Source organism: Solea senegalensis, linkage group LG1, assembly GCF_019176455.1.
Source record: "Solea senegalensis isolate Sse05_10M linkage group LG1, IFAPA_SoseM_1, whole genome shotgun sequence".
Lineage (NCBI taxonomy): Eukaryota > Metazoa > Chordata > Actinopteri > Pleuronectiformes > Soleidae > Solea > Solea senegalensis.
Window position 1 is genome coordinate 3,842,790 of NC_058021.1, and position 22,204 is coordinate 3,864,993.

The following is a 22,204-nucleotide window of genomic DNA, read 5'->3' on the forward strand; positions in this document are numbered from 1 at the left end:
ATTTGTGTGGAGAGGGGAAATAAGCTGTCTTTGTGTGTGTGCATGCATGCTTCTCTGTGTGTGTGTGTGTGTGTGTGTGTGTGAGAGAGCTGCAAGGGCAGGGATATGAATGTATGAAATGGTGCATTGTGTTTTTAGTCACGTGGGTCAGTGTAAGTGAAACCCCACTGGACCTTTTTTTTTGTTTTTTTTAAGAATCACCAAAAATAAAAATGACAGTTCTAATTCTAGCCATTAAAACTCAATCATTGTTTGCTAATACATTTGTTTGTTTGTTTTCTCAGAAGGATGATGTGTTTAAGGCAGTCCCAACACCCTTGTCTCCACCACCAGTTCCAGCCACCCCTGTAACACCTGCCACTCCAGCCACCCCGGCCTCTTCAGCTTCACCAGGAACGCCCAGCACTCCCAACTCCATCTCCCCGTCTGGGATCGTTAAGCGCAAGACTGGTCAGTCTCTTAATCACGGTATATTTTACACTAAGTCCAAAGGTTTCACATTTGCCTCCAAAGTTTTGAACTTTGATACCAGCTTTGGATTGATGTTCTTTTTGCCTGGAGCCATTTACTTGATTACTTCTTAGTAGGAGCCTAATGGCTCCAAATGCTCATTATTTCACAATGAGAAAATAAAAGGCATTTATCAGAAACAGAAGTTTTTTTTTTTTGCAGAAACAGCTAAGCACACTTTCCTCCCCCTTGTTCCATTTATCTCTTGAATCTCTAGGGGGGTCCCAACCTTTAGATTGACAACCACTACACTAGATGGTGCTTCATTCTGCATCATTTATCTCATCTGCTGAACCAGGAGCACACTCTCGATACCCATACCATTATTTCCCCGCATGTATTTGCATTTGTGTTAATAGCATTGCTGCTACATTGTCTTTGGATGCATTGCATCTGCTGACTGCTCGTTAATGGAAGCAGCCGAGCAAGGCGTCTTATAATTATACCTGATTGTCGGTGTTTATTTGCTTCAGTTTCAGTTTGCGGGCTTTGGTAGCTTTGTTTAAAATATAAAAAAAAGAAGCTTGAACATATGTTGTGGTTATTATCTCGTGGATGCCGACAATACTTGGCAGCTTGAACATTTCCCACCTTGTATTGTAAGTGTGAGCGTATGCCGCTGCTGTTTCCTCCCCATTCATGTTCATTATCTGCGAAATGCGAATGAGACGCGTGTATTTCTCTGCATTTAACGTGAAACAAAATGGCCAAGTTTTATTTAGCAGAGCTTTTTACTTGCCACATTTATGTCACAACTGAAATGTGGTATTTTCAGTGGAGAATTTAAGCACACACTGTTTTGTAATGTTGCAGATTTGTTTTCATTTGGGAAGCACCTCCTCGCCCACTTTGTTTTCTTCATCCCACTTTTGCAGCGAGGGAAAGTGGCTCGTTCTTCTTTTTATCATCATCCCATTCTCTTTGTGTTTGATGACTGCAGCGTTTGCTTTTTAGCAGTGCTGTGCAGTCACAACAGAAACCCTGCAAACATCGCCGCTGAAGAAAACATCACATTAAAGCATTGCTCTAATTTGACCACAAAATTGCGTTCTTAATGTCCTGGGTTAATGCTTTCATTATAAAATCTAAAAAGGAAAAACAGTGGCACTACCTGTGCCAGGAACCCTAACAAGGACAAACGTGGAAGTGAATGAGAAACGTAAACCAAAGAAAAAATTCCCTCAAGCACCACTGCTGCATGAAATTACAGAGGAAATTATACTGGAACTATAAGCTGCTGTGCTGCATAATATCTTTGTGTTTTTCATTAGTAAAGTATGAATCTGTGATCTCTCTTTTTTTCTTTTTTTTTTTTGCTGCCCTACATTTAGAGCGAGACAGTAGCCTCATTCTGTTTTCATGTTCACATTTTTTGCGGTTTGATCCATAGCTTGATTTCAGTTGGGGATGCCTTTCACTCGTTTTTTTGCCTCCTGTCCTCCTCCTAATTTAATGCCTGTCTTGACGTGTGCAGCGAGGAAGATGTTCCCCAAAAGGAAGCTTGACGAGAGCAGAAGTGGCAGCGAGAGTCAGAGAGAGGAGGCTGATGCCAAGGAGGAGCAGGGTCAGCAAAATAAACGACCCCGTGTGGAGCCCGTTGCTAACAGCCCAGGTATGTTTCACCTCTGCTCTCTGAGTCTGATCACAGAACACTGCTCCTCAAGTAAGTCTCAGTGAAGATGTTTATTTAACTGTTACCTGTCGAAGGAAACGTTGTAGAAAGAGAGCAAAAAAACACCTTCTTTACTATATTGTGATCACATTTATCATAATTTGATTCTGCTGCCCTGACATTTGAGTTTATTTGAGTCTACTGCAAATTAGGCTCCGTCTCCTTTGTTTGTGTATTTTGATAAAATGACTTGTTTGTGTGCGCAGTGCCCCCCCCGCAACCCTCATGTGGAGGATAAAGCGGTAGAAGATGGATGGACGGTCTTATTTGTGGTGGAAATACGTGTGTGTGATAACAGACGGCAAAACTATTCTTGAAAGATTAAGGAGTTCTGTTGAGTTAACACTGTTCGTTTTTAACCCGGCGTTCTCTTAAGCAGTAAGTGTACCCACAGAAGCTCAGCAGACAGAGAAATAGCCCCTCTCTTTTCTAAAATTGTTTGGTGAAACACCGAAAGTGACCGCTGGATTCACCTATCATCCACTAGTCCTTTTAAAGTACAGATGAGAAAATATTCGTTTCATGTCGGGCTCTTCACCCAGTCCATATCATGATCCCACCTCTGCCTCCTGGTACTCAGTGCTACAAGTTTGTCAATACTCTTTTTTTTTTTACCTGACTCTGGGTGAAAGAGGAGCTTGAAAAATATAACCTGCGGCATTCATTGAAAATGCCCATTATACTCCATCTTAGCCATCTTCAAACAGTGGTTCAAGAAGGAAAAAAAAAACTGTCATCCCTCAAAACTCTATGGCATTTATCACTTCAATGACTAATATTTTCTCTGACTCGCCCCGTGTAGGGAACCCCGGTGACCCCATGGAGGAGGGAGCAAAGGAAGAACAAGTTGAAAAGCCAGTGACCAAGGATAACAGCCCTGATGAAGAGGAGAACAAGGAAAAAGAGGAGCGAGAGAAGGCCAAAGAGGAGAGGCGGGTCGAGAGAAAGAGCTCTGATGAGGAAGAAAAGAAAGCTGAGGGGGCGGAAAAGAAAAATGAAGCAAAGGAGAAGATGGATGATGAGAAAGGGCCTGCCGTTGCCAAGATGGAGGTGGATGAAAAGGACACGAGAGAGGGAGAGAAGAGCCCGAAAAGTCAAGCAGCGAAAGAGCAGAAAGATAAGGAGCAGGCCAAGAAAGCCCCCATCAGCAGTTTCTTTGGTGAGGAGGAATTTGCATAGCTCTGTGCTTGCACAAAAAAAGAAAACATGTCTGTAAATGTTCTAGGCTTTTATCAGTTTGAAAAGATTTTAAATTACTGCTCTGCCCCCCCAACCAACTGCTCCACCCTCACCTTTCTGTATTATTTATTTATTATATTTTAATAGCTCCCAGAAAAGCCGCGGTGAAGACAGAGAAGCAAGAGAAGAAGGACGGAGAGAAAAGGAGGAGCGCAGAAAGGAAGAGTTCGGCGGAGGAAAGTAAAGAGACAAAAAGGTAAAGAAAAGGCACAACAGGAAGTTGCTGAGCTGTGTGCAAAGGCCTCACGCGCCGGTTTGTTCTCTCCTCTGGCTGAGGCTGCATCCACGCTATCATCACTTTAGTTTGAAAAGGCATTACGGCTGCTGTGTTTACACGTGGCCTCCACAATAAAAGTAGGTTTGTAAATGGAGAAATGTGGCTCTCCACGTTTTACTTACTTTTACTGAAACTGGTTGTGTGTAAGAAAATGCTGCTTTTTTGACGTAGCGATGCGTGATACACATCACAAACGTGGCTGGATGCCAAACTAGCTGGCAGGACACAGTTGCTAGATTTCTGCTTTTTGGTCAGTTGTGTTGAGTAAATGCGAACGGAATTCTAACACTGAAGGAAAGTCACTAAATAAGGCAGCAGTGGATCAATATCTCCCATGTCAGTGATTTTCTCTATGGACGCTGGTGTCAGGAAGTAACTGCTTTACAAAGTGACACAAACTTGAGTCCTGTTGGGGAAGGCTGTCTCACAGTGAGACAAAGCTGAGAGAATGCATTCAGGTAACCCTGTAAACTCATCACCCAAAAGCCTGCAGCTTCTGTTGCTGCCACCTTGTTGTAATAGATGCACTAATTAGTCATTCGCTCATTAGGAAAATATGGAGATGCTCTTGCTTTTTTTTTTTTTTTGCACTAACAAGTGCTACTTCCTGCAGTGTCATGAATACAGTTGAATGTGGATGGTGCACAGTCAACCCGATGGAGGCCGATACTGTGACGTATTGCACGATCTGAAAGCAACAGTAAAGATCTATTCATTTAGAATGTTTCCCCACTAAGTGTGTAGATGCATTTCCAGATCTAGATCAAAACGTTTCTACACCTTTGTTTTATTTAAAAAGAGAGTACATTCTCTACAGATGTATATAAGGCAGTACATTTTCATATTTTTTATTTACTGCAATGCTTTTGCAATGTATTTTTTATTTCTTTTTTAAATTGTGAATAAACCAGTAGCTGCATTGTATAACTGCTTTGTCATTCTGAGGTTGTGTTAACTATTCCATTCAGAAACTATTTTTAGCTGTAGAAGAAATGGAATGCATTTTTCATCCTCCTATTTATTATTTTATCACTGCCTTCAGTGTGACAGTGTTGAAGACATGGGCATAAGAAGGAAAGTTCACAGCTCCTTGTAATAAATTCAGACAATATTTTGTTTGACTTCAGTTCCTTTTGCACCCTTTGTGAGGGGGAAAAAGAACCTTCATGTTACTTCAGTCAAATTCTATTTTATCATCTGAGTTTTTTTGGGAAAAGACATTCTCCTATAACATGGCTAACGAGGCTAATGCGTCGCAATTAAAATGTGCTCATCGTTTTCCTTTTGAGATGAACTTTTCTTTCATTTAACTCCTAACACATACAGTGTCAAGTAACAAGCAAAGCTTGTTATGTCTCATTGTCATGATAATCATATGCGTGATTTTCTGTCGGCAAAGAGTTTCGAGTCGGCTTCAGTCATTGTAACAGCTGTCACTGCTCTTCAGTGTGACACTAATTTGCTCTCTTCTACCATTTGGTTTTTTTTTCTCCACCCTCAGCGAGTCAACCTCAGGAGAAAAGGATTACAATCCATCCAGGCCGGGTTATCACCCCATAGACCACGCCTGTTGGAAACAAGGCCAGAAGTAAGTTTGACCTACTTCTTACTTACTTGCCACTGGCATTGCCCACCAAGTCTCTATTTGCACATTTCTTGTCTAAATGTCAGAAAAATGCTCCCTTCAAGTCCACTTTCCAACTAGAAGTACAAAATAACACAGTGACACAAACCTGTTACTCTTGTTGCCTGGTGACGGGATCAGTGTCCACTGTCCTGCACATTTTAACCAACTGAGTGGAAGTGCCTGCGTTCAAAAGAATTATTTTCGGATACATATAAAATCTTTGTAGGCTGTAAACTCTGCATAAATCTTTTATCACCTTTGACTGTATCATAGAGTTGCCCTGCGTGGTCGTATTAAGTGAAAAGTGTATAATAATAATATTAATAATGTACCTACGTATCACACTTTTATGCACCATGTTGGAGAGATTCAAATTTTGTACAATTTGCAGCTTTAGTTCTGTGAATACTTCTTTCAAAACCAAGCAAAGTTGGCATGGAAACTGAAATATTGCTAAAGTAATCGATGTTGCGTCGCAAATTGATTTGAATTGATTCAGGAAAACAGTACGTGTCCATTTCTGCCGCTGTAGAAACATGGCTGTGCAAGATGGTGGCTTCTGTAGAGCAACTTCTAAATTATTTTAATTATATTATATTAATTTAACCATACAGTCTTCAATTTATTCCAACAATATTACACACAGAGTGAGCTGTATTTCAGAAGTGACATGATAAACAAATGACCTAAGTACACTGACTGGACACAGGGTAATATTATATGACATTATTAATATCCCAAAATGTTGTTTCTTTAAAACAAAAAAAACCAAAAACCATCTGACAGAAAAATCACACACATAACCCCAATTACCCAGCCACCAAATCCTAGCTCTTGAACATGAGACGGAAACGAGAGAAAACAATGAGAGGAGAAAAAGTATTTAAGGGGCCAAACGGTGTTAAACGAGCGCTCAGTGCTGTGTGTGATATTCGGACGCTTGATACAGGTCAGCGCTCCTGCCTTCAAATTTAGGGGTTGAAAGTATGTTTCTGTCTCGGAGTCGTAAAACATTTTGCCTCGTAAGTAGTGAAAGCCAGGACTTTTTTTCTGGAACTGTGATCGAGAGATTATCTTCAAAGGGAATATAAATAAATCACTCTCGGTGACGGGGAGCACTAAATAACCTTATTTATTTAAATCAATCATTTTTTGTTCTTTTCTTCATGTCGAGGACGTGATTGCACCATGAAGCTTGGAGTGTCAATGTGGACAGAGATGATTGTGTCACGTAATTCCAGGGTTATTTATTTTAACTCTTCTCTTCTGCCTGTCAAGTCGAGATAAAAAGGCCCAAAGAGCCAAGATTTGAGATGTGGCAGTGATGACAGTCATCACTGAATTAGTTTCTTTTTCTCCCACTGGGGCAAACGGATGTGAAAATTATCCTGATTCTCTCTCTGCTGCCTTTTTTTTTTAAATAAACATGAAGCAACCGTGAAGAAATAAAAATTTCAGGGCACTGTAGTGCTGCGACTTTAAAAGGAGTCATGAAAAAATTGTGGAATTTTACATCAGGGTCCATGGTGCAAATCCTGCTGCTTACGATGAGCTTGGTTTCAAATCAGACATTTTTTTTTTTTGGTTTTAGTCAGCTTTGGATGCTGCTTCTCATCAGTGTGAGGTGACGACATGTCACTAAAAAGAAAAGTGACAGAATTTACTGTCAAATTAAATTAACTTTCTCTATACTCAAACAGAACTCATCTTTTTTGACTCAGTCCCATTCCACCCCTCGCCCCTACCACTTAGCTCCACCCCTCCGTTTTGCACATTGGCGTGAACGTGTTGTGTGTCCGAGATCTGCTGAGACGGAGGGGTAAGAGACTATGAGTCCACAGTTTACACAGACTTTCCTTTTTTAGATTTGATGGCATTTAAGGAGTGGAGCACCACTAAATCGCTAATCACAATTATTTGCATGATAATAAATCATCTTGGCTAAATTTCATGAGTCTGACAACCCTTTTTATCACTCTCCATCACAATCCTGCTTTTAACATATCAACAGTCACTGGGAAGCTGTTTTAATGAGCTTTTTCAATTTATGTATGAAAACACCTGAATGGAAACACGGAAAATTGTCGTCTTTAAAGTCCTTAAGTATTGCATTAAAGTTTTTACACTTGAGGGAGGTTGAGAAATTGGTGTATTTATGTATAAATGTTAGATGAGTGTGATGGAAACGGTTTCATTGAATAAAAGAGGATGTTTAAAAGTCACATCACTGGATACAGCAGGCGAGAGGATGTATGATTGTGTGACTGATGAGGAAACGACAGCATTCCTCCAGTTTCTCCCAATATTTGCCGCACTGCAGTTGAGGGAAACGCGCATAAATGCACGTTTTCCCCGACCAAAATCGCTGTACACCTAGCTGTTGTAAAGACACAGCTATCCCACCGTATCAGCCGTGACCTTTAAGTGAGTGAGATTTGATGATGCCGAATGTAAGCTCATTCATCTGAAGCACTAATTGGCGTGGTTGCTTCCCCTGCTAACGATATGCTCATCACTCTCCAGAGTGCCGTACTTGGCAGTGGCTCGCACCTTTGAGAAGATTGAAGAGGACTCTGGCAGGTAAGAGCGCCATATGGAAGAAAAAGGTGTTTTGTCCCTCATTGGGAGGGTGAGTGCTGCTTGGGAGAAAGTGATCTCTAAATGTTCAAAGGATATGCATGTACCTAAGCAGTTTTACTAAATTACCACTCAGGCTTTCTGCTGGGAATTTTATGGAGGATGATTAGAAGAGCATGCTCCAGCAGAAGGAAGGAAATTAGATTGATTTCCTAAAATGAGCAGGGAATGTGGAAATATTTTACAACTGTATGAGTTTCTAGTAATGTTCAAGAACCCATGTTGAAGTTTGTTTTTAAGATGTTAGTCTTCACAAAATCGTACAAACTGAACAAACATATTTCACAAAGTCTCTTTTTAACTTTTGGGGATATTAAATGACAAATGATGTCCCTACAATGACTATATATTCCCCACCTGCTGCAGGAGATGAACTGTTCATCTGCCTCCCGAGCCTCCATTTCTGATTAAAAACCTCCAGTCAGACAAATCTCATTTCCCGCTTCCCAGTATTTACGAAATGGCTTTAAAATTAATTTAACTCGTCTTCCTTCTCTCAACGCAATCCCTTACCTCTTTTCCCAGACTGAGAAATATCGAGACACTGTCGAACCTGCTCCGCTCTGTGCTGCTGCTCTCTCCAGGTAAATGGTGTTTTATCTCTCCCATAATGCATGCTGATGTAGCTACACAGGCAGCTGGCTGCCTGCCACTATATCACAGAGACGATGATGAAGCCAGGTTGCACATAAAAGTGGGAGGATGAGTCAGTTCATTGGGGTGTGTGTTTGAGTGTGTACCTGTGGGAATTTCAATAGTTCATGTTGGTCTGTCTGTGCTTTTGATGGAAAGTCTGAAGTTCTGTTGTTTGTATGGTGTCGTCTTTGAGTCTATGGGACCTCATCTGTCTGTGTTTGTCTCGTTCTCTGTATGTCGAGCTGTGTCTGTACATGATTCGATCGCCTTTCTAAGACCTTTTCTGGGACAAACTCTGCCCTTGTCAGGACCAGTAGTCCTCATGGGGATCAAGGCCCTTCCAAATGTGGCAGAACCTCATTTCTGAAGCTCTGGTTAAGGTCAGGGTTAAGATGTATCTAGGTTAAGGTTAGGGTTTGGCATTTGAAAAAAATTAAAAAATAAATAAAAAATGTCAAGGTCCTTGAAAGTTTTTGAAAATCACCCTAAATAGACACGGAAAGTGCTTGAATTTTGAAGTTAAGTTGATATTTTAGGGAAATGTCTCCCACCGCCAATGTTGGGTTGTTTGTCACAATGCCACCTACTGTTTCACACCCTGTACTGCTTGATGAACACAGACTAGGCGGACGCAGTCATAATTACTAGCGGTGTTGTGGACACTGACCACTCTCTGCGCCGTTGACGTGAGATTCCATGCGTTAAGCAAGAGAGAGACAGCAAATGACAACGTGATGCCTGGGAAATGAAAATTCCAAGGTCTCTATCGCACCAAACAAAATGACATAGACCGACTTTGACCAAGATCCCAAGGACTTGTCCAGATGCAGAGCGTGCTACAAATCAATAAAAGTGGACACCGTGGGCCAAGTGGCTCTTAGAAGTTGCCCTCCCATCTTAAGCTCTGTCACCACATGTGATCCTTGAATTTGATGGAGTTGGTCCTGGAATGTACTTGAAAAGTCCTTGAATGTGATGTCAACTGAGGTGTGGGAACTCTGACATAATTATATGCATGAACAATGTACAGTTTTGTTCTTTGTCTAGTTGGAGAAGTAGAAGGAGGGGGATACGGGCAAACAGTGAAAACCTCCGTCACGAATATTTTAATACTGATACAAAGCTTTGGAGAATTGACTATGAAATAATGATAGTATATTGATATTTTCTTACACTCTCTAATATTTATGTCCATAGTAATACAGTGGTGAGTAGCTGGTAAAGTCCATTTATCTGCGGTGAGTGAGATGCCCTCTGATCGCTCGAGGCTCTGTGTCACCTAAGTTTGTCTCTTTGTAGAGAGCTGTTAGTAGTGTGGGATTACTCGTGATTAGGGCCGGGCAATTGATCAATTTAATGAATTAATCTGAATTAAAACCATTTGTCTAATGAAAATGGATTTCTTTAAACGGGGTAAGCTTTGTGCTTTGTTGCGCTTCAATCCCATGTGGAAAGTTGTGTTTCACATTTTATTGCTGAGATAAACTAGTTTTGAATAAACTTTTGTCATTTGTACACACACACATCCCTTTGCTCTCTTTCACAGCGACTGAAACAGAACTATAGTTTTTGCTTGGATTGATATAGTCACATCTCCTTTTTGTGTCTGATACTGATGCTAACATCAGTCCGTCATTTTACACCCAACCATTTGTGCTGACGTGTTTACTACCGTGGAATTTCAAAAACATTTTTGTCCATTTGTGTAAAAAAAAAAAGAGGTATTACAGGAATGGCTGATGAAAAGTACTTGCAAATAATCTTTTGTGATAAATGTTGCTCTTTTATCAGTTTACCCCATGAATTGGGTCCTGGTTGTTTGTCATCTCTAAAGTAGTGGGTTCCTTATATTCGATTTAGAATGAGTTATTTGCACACAGTGACTCACAACAATTGCTGATAGTACACACCAGTAATGAATACACACACACACACACACACACAGACAAACACCTGACCTGTCCCGGCTCCAAGCCCATTTTCATTCCACTTGGCCATGGGCTGCTGGGTACAAGAAGTTGGGAAAACACTGGTCTAAAGATTGTGTTTCTTTTTCTGTCCATGTTTGTGTGTCAAGACTCGGAGCAGGTCTCTCCATGAATACTTCATTATATTTGTGTGGGTGTTTGTTGTTGTCTTACAGGTGTGTGTGTGTGTGTGTCTCTGTGCTTCACGTTTTTCTGTATGCCTGCATGTGGTCTGTGAAAAATGTCTTTGTGTGCACATTTCTTATTCATGTTCTTTTTCCAGATGACCTGCTGTGCTGTGTGTATCTGTGTTTGAACCAGCTGGGTCCTGCTTACCTGGGAATGGAGCTCGGCGTAGGAGAGACGGTCCTGATGAAAGCTGTCGCACAAGCAACAGGTAATGGCCACACATGCATGCGTAACCACAAACCACGCATACCAAGCCTAAATGCTGATGTCGTCCTCTTCTACTCGTCAGCCAGTGCTGCTATTTACCGTCTCGCTCTCGTTACCAGGGCGACAATTGGACAAAATCAAAGCAGAGGCCCAGGAGAAAGGAGATTTGGGTCTCGTGGCCGAGAGTTCCCGTAGCAACCAGCGCATTATGTTTCAACCGGCCAGTCTGACGGCAGGGGGCGTGTTCAAGAAATTGAAGGAAATTGCCAGCATGAGTGGGAACTCGGTGAGTCACAGAATAACATTTTCATTCAAAATGTTGTTTAGACTATATGCCACCCATTGTTGGGGTTTGGGGAGGGAGCGGGAAGAAATGTGACCGTATATTTATCAAGGAGTTATTAGTTTATTTGTCTACTTCAGGAGGAAAGGAGGTAATTTCTCAGCCTGTGAATAAGTCGTCACCGGGCTGCAATCTGTCAAGCAATTAGTTTTTTCTCCCTATTGCTTCTGGGTCTGTGTTCCTTTTTATGCTCTGGATGGAACATGGAGTTTGTACTCACTGGTGACCTCCGTCTTTTTGCATTCTGTCTCTTCTCCCCTCTTCTTCTTTGAATCTCAATTTCCTACCGCCTGCCTCAGGCCATGAATAAGAAAATCGACATCATCAAAGGCCTCTTTGTGGCATGCCGTTTTTCTGAGGCCCGCTACATCGTCAGGTAATATAACGCTCTGTCTCAGACACATACACACACGCAGACAGGCTCGACTGTGTGTTATAGCAGACATGGAAACATATCTGCACATGAAGATGCGCATACATAAACATGAATCAAACGGTCCAAAAACAAATAGCTGCTGTCCTGGGCAGCAGGTGTCGACACTGACCGGTGTTGGTCCTGTGGTTTGTGATTGACAGGTCCCTTGCTGGGAAGCTGAGGATTGGCCTGGCTGAGCAGAGCGTCCTCTCTGCACTCAACCTGGCTGTGTGCTTGACCCCACCTGGACAAGGTAGCTTTGAATTTTAAAAACATGTATTTGAAAAGCTCCAGTATAAAATTTGTAGTCACATAGCTTCAGCGTCTGTCCTTACTGGCCAGTAAAGCTCGGCTCTGCAGAAATCCTCTTCACGTCCCAATAGAGTCCAATGAAGAGAACTCTGGAGTCAATACAGTAATAAACACAAGCAGTCATTTCATTCAGACCACATGGAAAGATTGGCAGGTGTCCCTTTTTGTCCCAAACTGACCTGGCTACCTTTTCCAGTGTGTGATAAGAATCTTCACAACAAGCTGGAGAGCATATACCACTGAAGTAGAGACCTTAGAGAAGAAGTGGAGGAATAAAAATGGTTGGAGAAATTGTAGCTAGAATTTTTATTTCCTCAACAGATGATGACTTCCAGTGTTATGGGATGCAGTAATACGCAGGCTTTTGCTACTGCTCTCGCATTAAAATGAGTGGGTTCACCCTAGATTTTGACCTGAGATGAATTTGCGAAAAAAAGCTTCGAAAAACATGCTTCTGAAAGTTTTTACGCTGAGCAAATATCGAGCTCTCATTATCGCCAATGTTGAAATACAGTGGCGTAAATAGGCCGAGCAAAGTCAGCTGTGAACTTTTCACGGGAGGCAGATTATTCCCAAAAACATAATTTGCTCTCATCATCATCATCCTCTTCCTCACATATACTTGACACATTGGTAAAGTGAAGTTAGATTAAGATGGAGTGAGAAATGAGGTGACCGGTGACCCGTGATGCCGTACACAAAACACGTGCGGGGGAATCCAAAGTCCTTGCTCTCAGCAAAAATTTATTTATTTTATGTCATTTTTTTATATTTAGACTCTAGTTTGATGTAAGTTGTTGTTTTTTCCGAAATGAAATCAAGATGACAGTAAAATTAATACATTTTGGATATAATTTTGCACAGATCAGCGACTGTGAATTGTGCCACCCCTAACTATGGAAACTGGCATTTCACCGGTTCGTTTTTTTTTTACTGAAGTTTGCAGACTTATGTGGGTGTATTAATGAGATTCCTCTGTACTTGTGGTCTGATGGGAGGTCTCATTAAAGGAGAGGAAGGTGGTTTGTGTGAAAGCAAGTAAAAGTTAGTTTTATTAAAAGAAATTGCAAAAGTCAGTCCGCCTTGAAATATTACTTGTATTGAGTCAAACGTGAAATTTGTGTCAACAACACAAATCGATGGACAAACGTGTCCCTCAATAGGGAAGCATTACAAACAAAATATATTCAGATCCATAAAGAAAACATTTTTATTTTTTGCTGAATTCCTTTATTTCATCTTTTACATCTCATCTCTCGCCACCTGCACTCAGCACTAATCTATCCTGCTCACTACAGCACAACTGACAGCAAGTGAAATAAATTCATACCTGACTTATTAGTATTCCGTTCTTATTCTCTATTGTAGGTATGCTTTAATAAGAGTCAATTAGACCAGAGGCTCGGTGGAGAGATTTGCATTGATCTTTGGTCTGCTCTGGAAAGATAAAAATTATTTATTTAGTCATTATTTTATCGGCTAGGCGAACTGAGAGTAGATTCTTGGGAATGGTCAAGTGAAGGATTGCAATTAATAATTCAGTCAGATTTGACGTATCTCCTAATTGTCAATGTTGAAATATTTAGGTGGAGTTTGTCACTTGTACTTCCTGGCCTTTCAGGAGCCTCTCAAGCTTTATCTAACAAATGCTTGGCCATAACATGTTCTGACACTCACACACATATCTGTTTTGAAATACCCGTTTTACCCCCTCCTTCCTTGCAGGTTTCCCTCCTGCTGTGATCGATGCAGGGAAGGGGATGAGCACCGAGAGCAGGCGGGCCTGGATCGAAGAGAAGAGTCTGATTCTCAAACAGACTTATTGGTAACTGGAGCTTAAACAAACCCTCTCATTTGGCTTCGCAGTCTCTCCTCGGTGCCACTACAATGCCTTATCCCCTTTAAGCCCTGTCCCTCATTCTTCCTCACTCATTCTGCTCACTTTCATTTTGGATGATATTGATTTTTTTTTTTCCTTCCTTCCCTCTCCCTTTGTTTTTTCTTCTCAAACACTCGTCTTTGTCTCCGACTCACTCCCCGTGCAGTGAGATGCCCAATTACGACATCCTCATCCCTGTTCTGCTCAAAGAAGGCATAGACCAGCTACCCAACCACTGCAAGCTCACTCCAGGTAAACGCCTAGTCAAGAGGCACAAAGGTTATTTCATCCAAAATGGTGACTGTAGTGTGTTTATTGATCCGTTCGGTGGAGGTGAGTCCGTTATTTTAGTTGAGTCATTTATCACTGAAAGATAAAAGATACTACACTGAGGATTAGCTCCCAATTACATTGTTGTCAGGCTATTTGTGATAAGGAGCTTTGGCACCAAGGTAGGACGTTATTACCAGGCACCATCTGAACAATACTAAATTGGGAAACAAAATTGGCCGTTGTTGGTCAGTTAGACAAATCTTGCAGCCATTTTGGCAGGTGAGCAATTGTTATTGAGAGAACTGTATTTCTTCCAAAAATACAGTGCAGTTAAAGGAGGTGGTGAATACGTGGACACTGCCAGCCCAGTCTGGACAAAACATTACTGTCCTGTCATAACTTGCTCTTTGTTCTATTAAAGCAGCTACTAAAGCATTTTGGGGGAGGAGGGGGAGGGTGTATTTCATTATATTGCTCCTCTACCACTTTTGAAGCTTAACTTTGCAGCACAGCCCGGGGGCACTTGAGTCAGACAACATCTGTGGTAGGGCCAAATGAGAATACAAACAAACTTAAACTTTGGTTTTGTTGCAGAAATGGTTGGGGGGGGGGTGATGTGAGTGTCGTGTGAGAATGTGTCATTGAAGCTAATTTTACAGCTTCTGGGTTTCTTGAGAGACCTGCTTTTGTGACCTGGAGCCACCCCCCCACACCCCCATCACATTTGCCACAAAGGAAATGAAAACACTTCTGGGCTCAGTCACAATTTGTTTCTCAGCTGTTTATAATTCATGAAAAATGCATAACTACATTCTTTTGTATTGAACAGTTACTTCATTTACTCCACATCTCTCACCACCTCTCTCCCCTCAGGAGTACCTCTGAGACCCATGTTGGCTCACCCCACAAAGGGTGTCGGCGAGGTGCTAAAGAAGTTTGACGAGGCTGCGTTCACCTGCGAGTACAAGTACGACGGCGAGCGTGCACAGGTGTGTACAGGTGTGTGTGTGTCGGTGTGCATGTAGGTGGCAATGTGACAGTGCAACTGTTTGTTTTTCTCGCGTTTGGCAGCGAACATATGCCTGCTGAATTTTGTATGCGTACACCTGACGGCTGTGCTCTTTGAGTGTGAGGTATTGCTGTTCTGTGACACTCTGTGTGTGTTCACTTGACTGTGTGTGCATGCATCTGTGGCATTTCTGTATTGTGTATGCATACGTGTGTGTGTGTGTGTGTGTGTGTGTGTGTGTGTGTGTGTGTGTGTGTGTGTGTGTGTGTGTGTGTGTGTGTGTGTGTGTGTGTGTGTGTGTGTGTGTGTGTGTGTGTGTGTGTGTGTGTGTGTGTGTGTGTGTGTGTGTGTGCGCGCGTGCACGCCTATTCTTTTAAGATAAACAGTATCCCTGCTTTGCCCTGGGCTTGTAGGCAGAGAAAGCTACCTCTAACATTGTGAAAGGAGGAGGAGGGGTTGGAGATGGAGAGCAGTGAGAAAGTAGGCAGTGAAGGCGAGACACATTAAGAGGCAGAGGGAGATGAAAATGAAGACGCAAAGGGAGACTGCGGGGGGGAATGAGCAAATTCTGAGAAAGAGACGTGGGGTGATACACCAGGAGAGAAAGTGTAATATAATGTAAACCCTTCCAGCTGTATTGTTAATTTTGGACTGTCATGCCAATAAAGAGCCTTTGAACTGAGTTGAAGTGAGAAGAAGAGATGAGATGGGGGCAGAAACTAAAACTGAGAGAGAGAGAGAGGGAGAGCAAGTGCAAACCCTATGACGTCCTCCTGTTTTTCTGTCCCTACTTGCTTTTTGGTCTCACTGCAGTGGACTCTTCCTTAAACAGCCAGCAGGGGGACTCACAGTACACCACTGGCATAAACATTAGCTTTGTCTGCCTGTGTGTGTGTGTGTGTGTATACGTACAGTATTTGTATAACCACAAGAAAGTATCAAGGGGTGTGGCAGAAATAGCTGTATTTATGAGTGTATTCAGATTAGAAAATGATTATGTATGTTTGCTTTTCTTATCATTCTCCATCAGACCTGACACTCATTGACCAATAGAGAGGAAAAAGAGTTGTAAATGAGCCATAGGCATATGTTATTGCTGGCCGAATGACAAGTGAGCGACCTAAAAAAAGAATAATCTCTACAATTAGCAGATGGTACACTATAAGAGTCAATACAGTAATAATAGTCTGGTGATTGTTTCCATGTTTGAAACTTAAATAAAAAAATGTTATTTTTTATGCAGATGTATGATTAAAGTCAAATTGATTTAATTTATGTAGCCCAAAGCCTCATAAGTGCTTAACATTCTGTGCAGTTAATAACAAGTTCTCTCGGTAGACGTTCGAGTAGGATAGGGGAAAAACGACCAAAAAACCTGAAAGGAATAAAATGCTTTGTCAACGCACCATTAAATATGAAATAGATATACAGTACTTCCAGCCATTGTGTGCAGCCCAAATATAACCCGAGTTAAGCCATCGGTCCTGATGAGCTTGGCTTGTGTATCAGTGCTCGTATTTATTGAATCCTGTTGAATTCTTGCAATTTACTGGCTACTCACTACTGAGTCCTTTTTTGACACTTTATGTTCTGTTTTTGACTTTTTATGGCTATTGTCTTAAACTTTTGATCAGCTTATGAACAGCCTCTTTGACTTTAAATGCAGCATAAATTGCCTACTCTATTTTTGTTGCTCCTGTTTCTTATTTTTGCATTTTGTGCATATATATGTGTGTGTGTATATATGTATATATATACTTATATGTATATATGTGTGTGTATATATATATACATACATATATGTATATGTGTATATGTATGTATGTGTGTGTATATATATATACATATATGTGTATATATATACATATATACACATATATGTATATATATGTATGTGTGTATATGTAAACTGGCAGATAAAATGAAAAATGGCGTGTTCTCTGCTCTTGGTATAATTCAGTGAATACCACTCAATATCTTTATTTTTTTTTACATTTCTTATTTCGTGTATTGTGTTTGTTTCCCCCCCACAGATTCACATTCTGGAGAGTGGAGAAGTGCGAGTTTTCAGTCGCAACCAGGAAGACAACACCAGCAAATACCCTGATATCATCTCTCGCATTCCCAAGGTAAAACACTTGAACACACGGAGCGCCGCAGCTCGGCCTTCTGGGAGAGAGGCAGGTCGATGTGAGCTGTGATTGTCAACTGATGGCGTTTACAGTGTGCAAATAACAACTGCACACATTTATCTTGCCCAATCCAATTTTTTTTTCCCCTCAACCCATTTCTCATGCATCTCTGTCAGTCTTTGTTTGATATATGCTTTTCGTCTTTTATCTTTCCAATCCCACCACTGGCCAGTAAAATGAAATGTAAATTTCCACTGGTGTCTACTAAGGATTGAAATCCCAAACACTCTTGTCATGAGACGTAGTTTCTCTAATCAAAGTTCAGAAACACAAGTTGTTCAAATTGCACCTGCAGCTGTGGGTTGGCTTACCAATTAGTGAGGATCGTTGGGAGTGGGAAAGCGGTCTCAAGTACCTCCAGGCCTTGGCAGTTTGTCTGGTTATTGGAGCACGCTCACTAGCACGGCACCTGCTGAGTGTGTTTTTCTGCTTTATTGGTGTACGGCTATGAAGTAACAAATAAAGCCGTATCGGTTTGCTCTCCTTTCTCTCGCCTCTCTCACTCACCGTGGCTGTTTTTGAAGACTTTGTCCTGCACTCCACCAACAAAGATCGATGCTATTACAAGGAATTCCCACCTGCTCTGTTCTAATCAGTGAGGTTAGTGAATCAAGACACGCAGAATAGTCAGGAAGTCTAACTAATGGGTCCCTTTGCTGAAATTTATTAAGAAATAATTTACACTTGATAAAAGAGAAGCAGATTTGCCTCTCCTTTACTGAATTTTAATTTTGACTGCTTAAGAAATGGCTTGTATTTGAGTCAACCAATTCATCCTGGAAGAAGGGAAAAGAATCGCCTCATATTGTAAATTTTCTGCACCCGTCACAATACCCAAGGAAAAATGGGTCTCAGTGGACTTGCTCGAGTTAAGTTTAGATGTTTCACCTCTCATCCAAGAGGCTTCTTCAGAACTGAAGAATGGGGGCGAAATTATGGTGAACGATAACGTGACTTTCTCTGTCCTCACTGCCATGACTTCCTGTTATTTTTTGAGTTGACAGGTAATATTTAAGCTAAAGTTGATGCTTTATCTAAACAACCTCCATTTACATTTAGGTAGATCAGCCCATGGTCAGTTTTAGATCATCTCCAGAGAGTTATTGTGACAGTTCGGTACTCATTGTTGGTTTGTTTTATACTGGTGCTAAACCAATACTTTTGCAATGGTTCTGGTGCTTAAATTGTGCTTGACCTGTACTTCAAAGGAAAAACGTACAACACAAATGTCAACAGTATTAAATAACGCCTTGTTATTCCTTTTAAAATGTGACAAATTGAGCCATACATCAATGCAACACCGCATAGTATATGAATGTGACATAGAAAAAACATGGAGAACTTGGTGATGGATGATTGTTGGCTTCAAGCTATTGTGATTTTCGGGCTCCTAAACTCTGGAATGACTTTCCGTCTGAGATTAGAGTTGCATCAGACGCTGAGCGTGAACTGCAACAGCTGGTTGCATATTTTTCTCTTCATTTCCTGCCAACTCTCGACTGTTGACTCTCCAGTAAAAGCACAAAATGCCCCAAGATTACAAAATTACTGAGAAGGCAAAACAAACCGCTATTTGCGAGGAAAAGTATGTGTAATCATGTTATTCTTGCTACTGGTACCATTGTCTGCAAAATATTTGACGGTGTTTGGCAACCATTTGATGAGCAGATGAGTTTTAAATATTGCAGGGAGGAATATCTAATAGGAAGCAGCAGGCACAGTGAGATTTTTGAGATGACGAAACTGCCGCTCGAGTGCACCGGCTCGTCTCAGACACATCAATGCAGAAAAGCGGTGCCATCACACTGCTGACGGTCCGGATGAAAACCAGCATGACTTGAATGGGTTGTGTTTTTTTTTTGTTTTTTTTTCACTTTGACTTCCATCTTCGTGTATTTTGTTTCTTTTCATAACTCAGAAACCTTGTGTGGGCCTTTGTCGCTCACCTCACCGCTCCATTCATCCACCTGTTTCTCTCATGTCTCTCTGTCTAATCATTCCTCCTCTTCAGCATGACTTGGTGATACCCACAACTCCTCGCTCTCTTCGCTTGGACTTCTCTCTCTTTCTTCCTCTCATCTTTCTGCAGAGCTTTGATACAGCCTGTCTGTAGTTTCACCTCTTTGGTCTGTAGCTGAGCCTCTTGTACCTTTCCCCTCTCACCACTCCTCTCACTTTCCCTCTACTCTTCTTACATATTCACTCTCCACACATATTTTCTTTCTCTTGGCTGCTTTTTAAGAGGTCCTACTCTCACCTTTTTTTTTGCTTTTGTTTCCACGGTTTCCCCTATCTCCCTTCTCACCATTTGAATCTCGCACTCCTCCACTCATCTCTCCTTTCTTAAGCTTTTTCTTCATTTTCTCCCTCAACTTCTGAGTCTAGCTCCTCTCCCTCATCATTCCCCCAACACCTTTAATCCATTTTTCTTGCCTATCATTTTTCTTTTTTGCCTCCCTCATGCCATCTGAATCCACTTCCTCTGTCTAAGCATTTGGATGGATAACTAAATAAGCAGAGTAAACAGTTTGGGGGTTTGTGCTCAATTTGCTTGTTGCAAGATAGATGTAGTATTTTTTTTAGGTGTTCGCTCCATTTAATTTCATTTAGTTTGTGCGGGAAATAATTTTCCTACGTTACGGTAATTTATGTCTCTTAATGTAGTGCACTTAATTGACTTGTGCTTTGGAAATGGCACAAGACAGTTGTTCAACCGAAACTTTCGTCTCGGATATCGATTACTGCCCGTAATTGCAGCACGCAACTGATGTGACGTATCGCTTGAATTTAAATTTGCTTCTTGCGTCTGACACGGTGTTGACATTGCGTTGTGTACGCACATGCTGGTGAAGGCAATATACGAGGAGTGGTTGTGTGAAACTTAACACCAGCACTCAGCGGCTCCATGGAGGAGATGGTCTGATTAGATTTTACAGCACCTTGCTGCATTACTTTGCATATTAATAAGGGGAAACTAATTTTCCTGAAGCTATCATACTCCCACAATGCTTTAAATTATGAATTATTGTACATTAATATTAATCTAAATACCTTGATGCGTAATTAATGCATTACTTAGCCTAATGACCTTGTGAGGATAACTGGGTTTGTTTTGTATATTAGACTGTTTCCAAACAGCCTGTTCCCTCTAATGTGTCACCTTTTTTATAACAGTGATTGTCTGTGTTTGGTGAACACTTTATTTATAGTGTTTTTACATACAATAAAAGCAGGCTGGTGTTCAATTAAAGTGTCTAAGTAATATGGCCTTTGACGGGTGATCAGAGAAACGGGAAAGTAGAGTAATTTGTGCGAAAAACGAGTAATTAAATGGAAAAATACATGAAACAAATTAATAGATAAGCAGATACATAAAAAGACAAACCAAAACAAAAGCGCTACAAGTCTGTGCATGGTCGAAAAAAAATCCATTTGGCTTGCTCTGATCACCTTTCAGGTTTTGTCACTCAGTGTTTATCCCTCAGTCTGCAGCAGCTGTGTAAATTTACTCTGAAATAATCCTGATGGCCCCAAAATCGACCAGGAATATAGGAGATTAAGCCTCACACGGCGGATTAGGAGGATTAGATAATTAGCAGCCCCTCAGTCTGATGGTCAATATAATCTGCCCATGAGCTAGATTTCATCAACCCTATCAGCCGAACACTTTTTACTTAATGCAAAATGACTTCACTAAAAAACATACACAAACAAAGTGAAAAGCGTGACAACTGAAGGACTTTTGGCACAGTGTGGGCATCCAACCAAATGTGGGGGTGTGTTTAACCGCTTAACTGCAGCAGCAACATGGCGACTCGAGAGTGGAGATAAATGTAAGGCAGGGAAGAAAATTCAAATTTGTTGACTTCCAAAGTGTTTGGCAACACATTGAGGGCAACTGCAGGTCCAAACAGCCTTAGCATTACTTTATGTCTGTATTCATGCCTTTTTTTTACAGAAGCTCCAAGTTAAAACTCATACCGAGTTTGAATGTGAAGTTTGTCGGAAGGAAACTTTCATATGCAGATCGGCATATAATTTGGCTGCTCTTAATGTCTTTTATCTTTGGAGGTTAAAATCCCCTCTTGCTCTAATTCATCAGATGAAGAAGGACTCGGTGGTATCCTGTGTCCTGGACACGGAGGCTGTAGCCTGGGATCGTGAGAAGAAACAGATCCAGCCATTCCAGGTCCTCACCACCCGAAAGAGAAAGGTATGCTATGGAGCGCACGGTGTAATGAGATGGAGGAGAAAAGAATAAAATGTTCCTGGTCCTGTCTCTTCCTCTGACAGAAAGATGGGGAGATTGATAAGTAGGAGACATAAAAAGTCAGAAGGAGGGGTTCAGATTGCAAATGTCATTGATGTCAGGTATTTCTCTCTCTCCTGGTTTTGAGCAGAATAATGGCCTTTCTCCTCCTCACCAATCACATTAGGGTGGAACTGCTCCTCTTTTAGCTTGTATTTCTCTATGCATGATGACATCTGGGCAAATTAGGAAGAAAGAAATGAGAGCAACAAATATGACAAACATGATGATGATGAGAATGGGTGAAAGTCATTATCCATATGCTTTTTTTTTGTCTCAGCAGATACTGTTACAGCCTCTATGAAATCACAATAAGCTGTAATGATGGTTTGATGCACAAACTGATTGTGCTGCCCTGCCGGCATCTTGTAACAGCATCTCAACTGCTTTTTTTTTTTTCTCTTCTCCCACCACCACAAGCGTTCTTGTTAACATTAAACATTTGAGACGAACACGATATGGACCAATTAAACAAAGCTAATGAGCTGCACGGGAAGTAAGGAGGAGAAGG

The 22,204-nt window shown here is 41.2% G+C and overlaps 1 protein-coding gene across 1 annotated transcript in view; it reads left to right on the top strand.

Moving 5' to 3' along the window:
- Positions 1-22,204, top strand: part of lig1 (ligase I, DNA, ATP-dependent) — a 55,137-nt gene that overhangs the window by 8,780 nt on the left and 24,153 nt on the right. The window contains exons 4-19 of the mRNA XM_044034641.1: positions 285-450; positions 1,985-2,122; positions 2,985-3,341; positions 3,509-3,617; positions 5,200-5,286; positions 7,849-7,905; positions 8,488-8,546; positions 10,849-10,962; positions 11,081-11,247; positions 11,604-11,680; positions 11,881-11,972; positions 13,757-13,856; positions 14,077-14,162; positions 15,057-15,172; positions 17,226-17,321; positions 21,487-21,597. Of these exons, the coding sequence (XP_043890576.1) occupies positions 285-450; positions 1,985-2,122; positions 2,985-3,341; positions 3,509-3,617; positions 5,200-5,286; positions 7,849-7,905; positions 8,488-8,546; positions 10,849-10,962; positions 11,081-11,247; positions 11,604-11,680; positions 11,881-11,972; positions 13,757-13,856; positions 14,077-14,162; positions 15,057-15,172; positions 17,226-17,321; positions 21,487-21,597 (1,932 nt within the window). The remainder of the gene's footprint in view (positions 1-284; positions 451-1,984; positions 2,123-2,984; positions 3,342-3,508; positions 3,618-5,199; positions 5,287-7,848; positions 7,906-8,487; positions 8,547-10,848; positions 10,963-11,080; positions 11,248-11,603; positions 11,681-11,880; positions 11,973-13,756; positions 13,857-14,076; positions 14,163-15,056; positions 15,173-17,225; positions 17,322-21,486; positions 21,598-22,204) is intronic.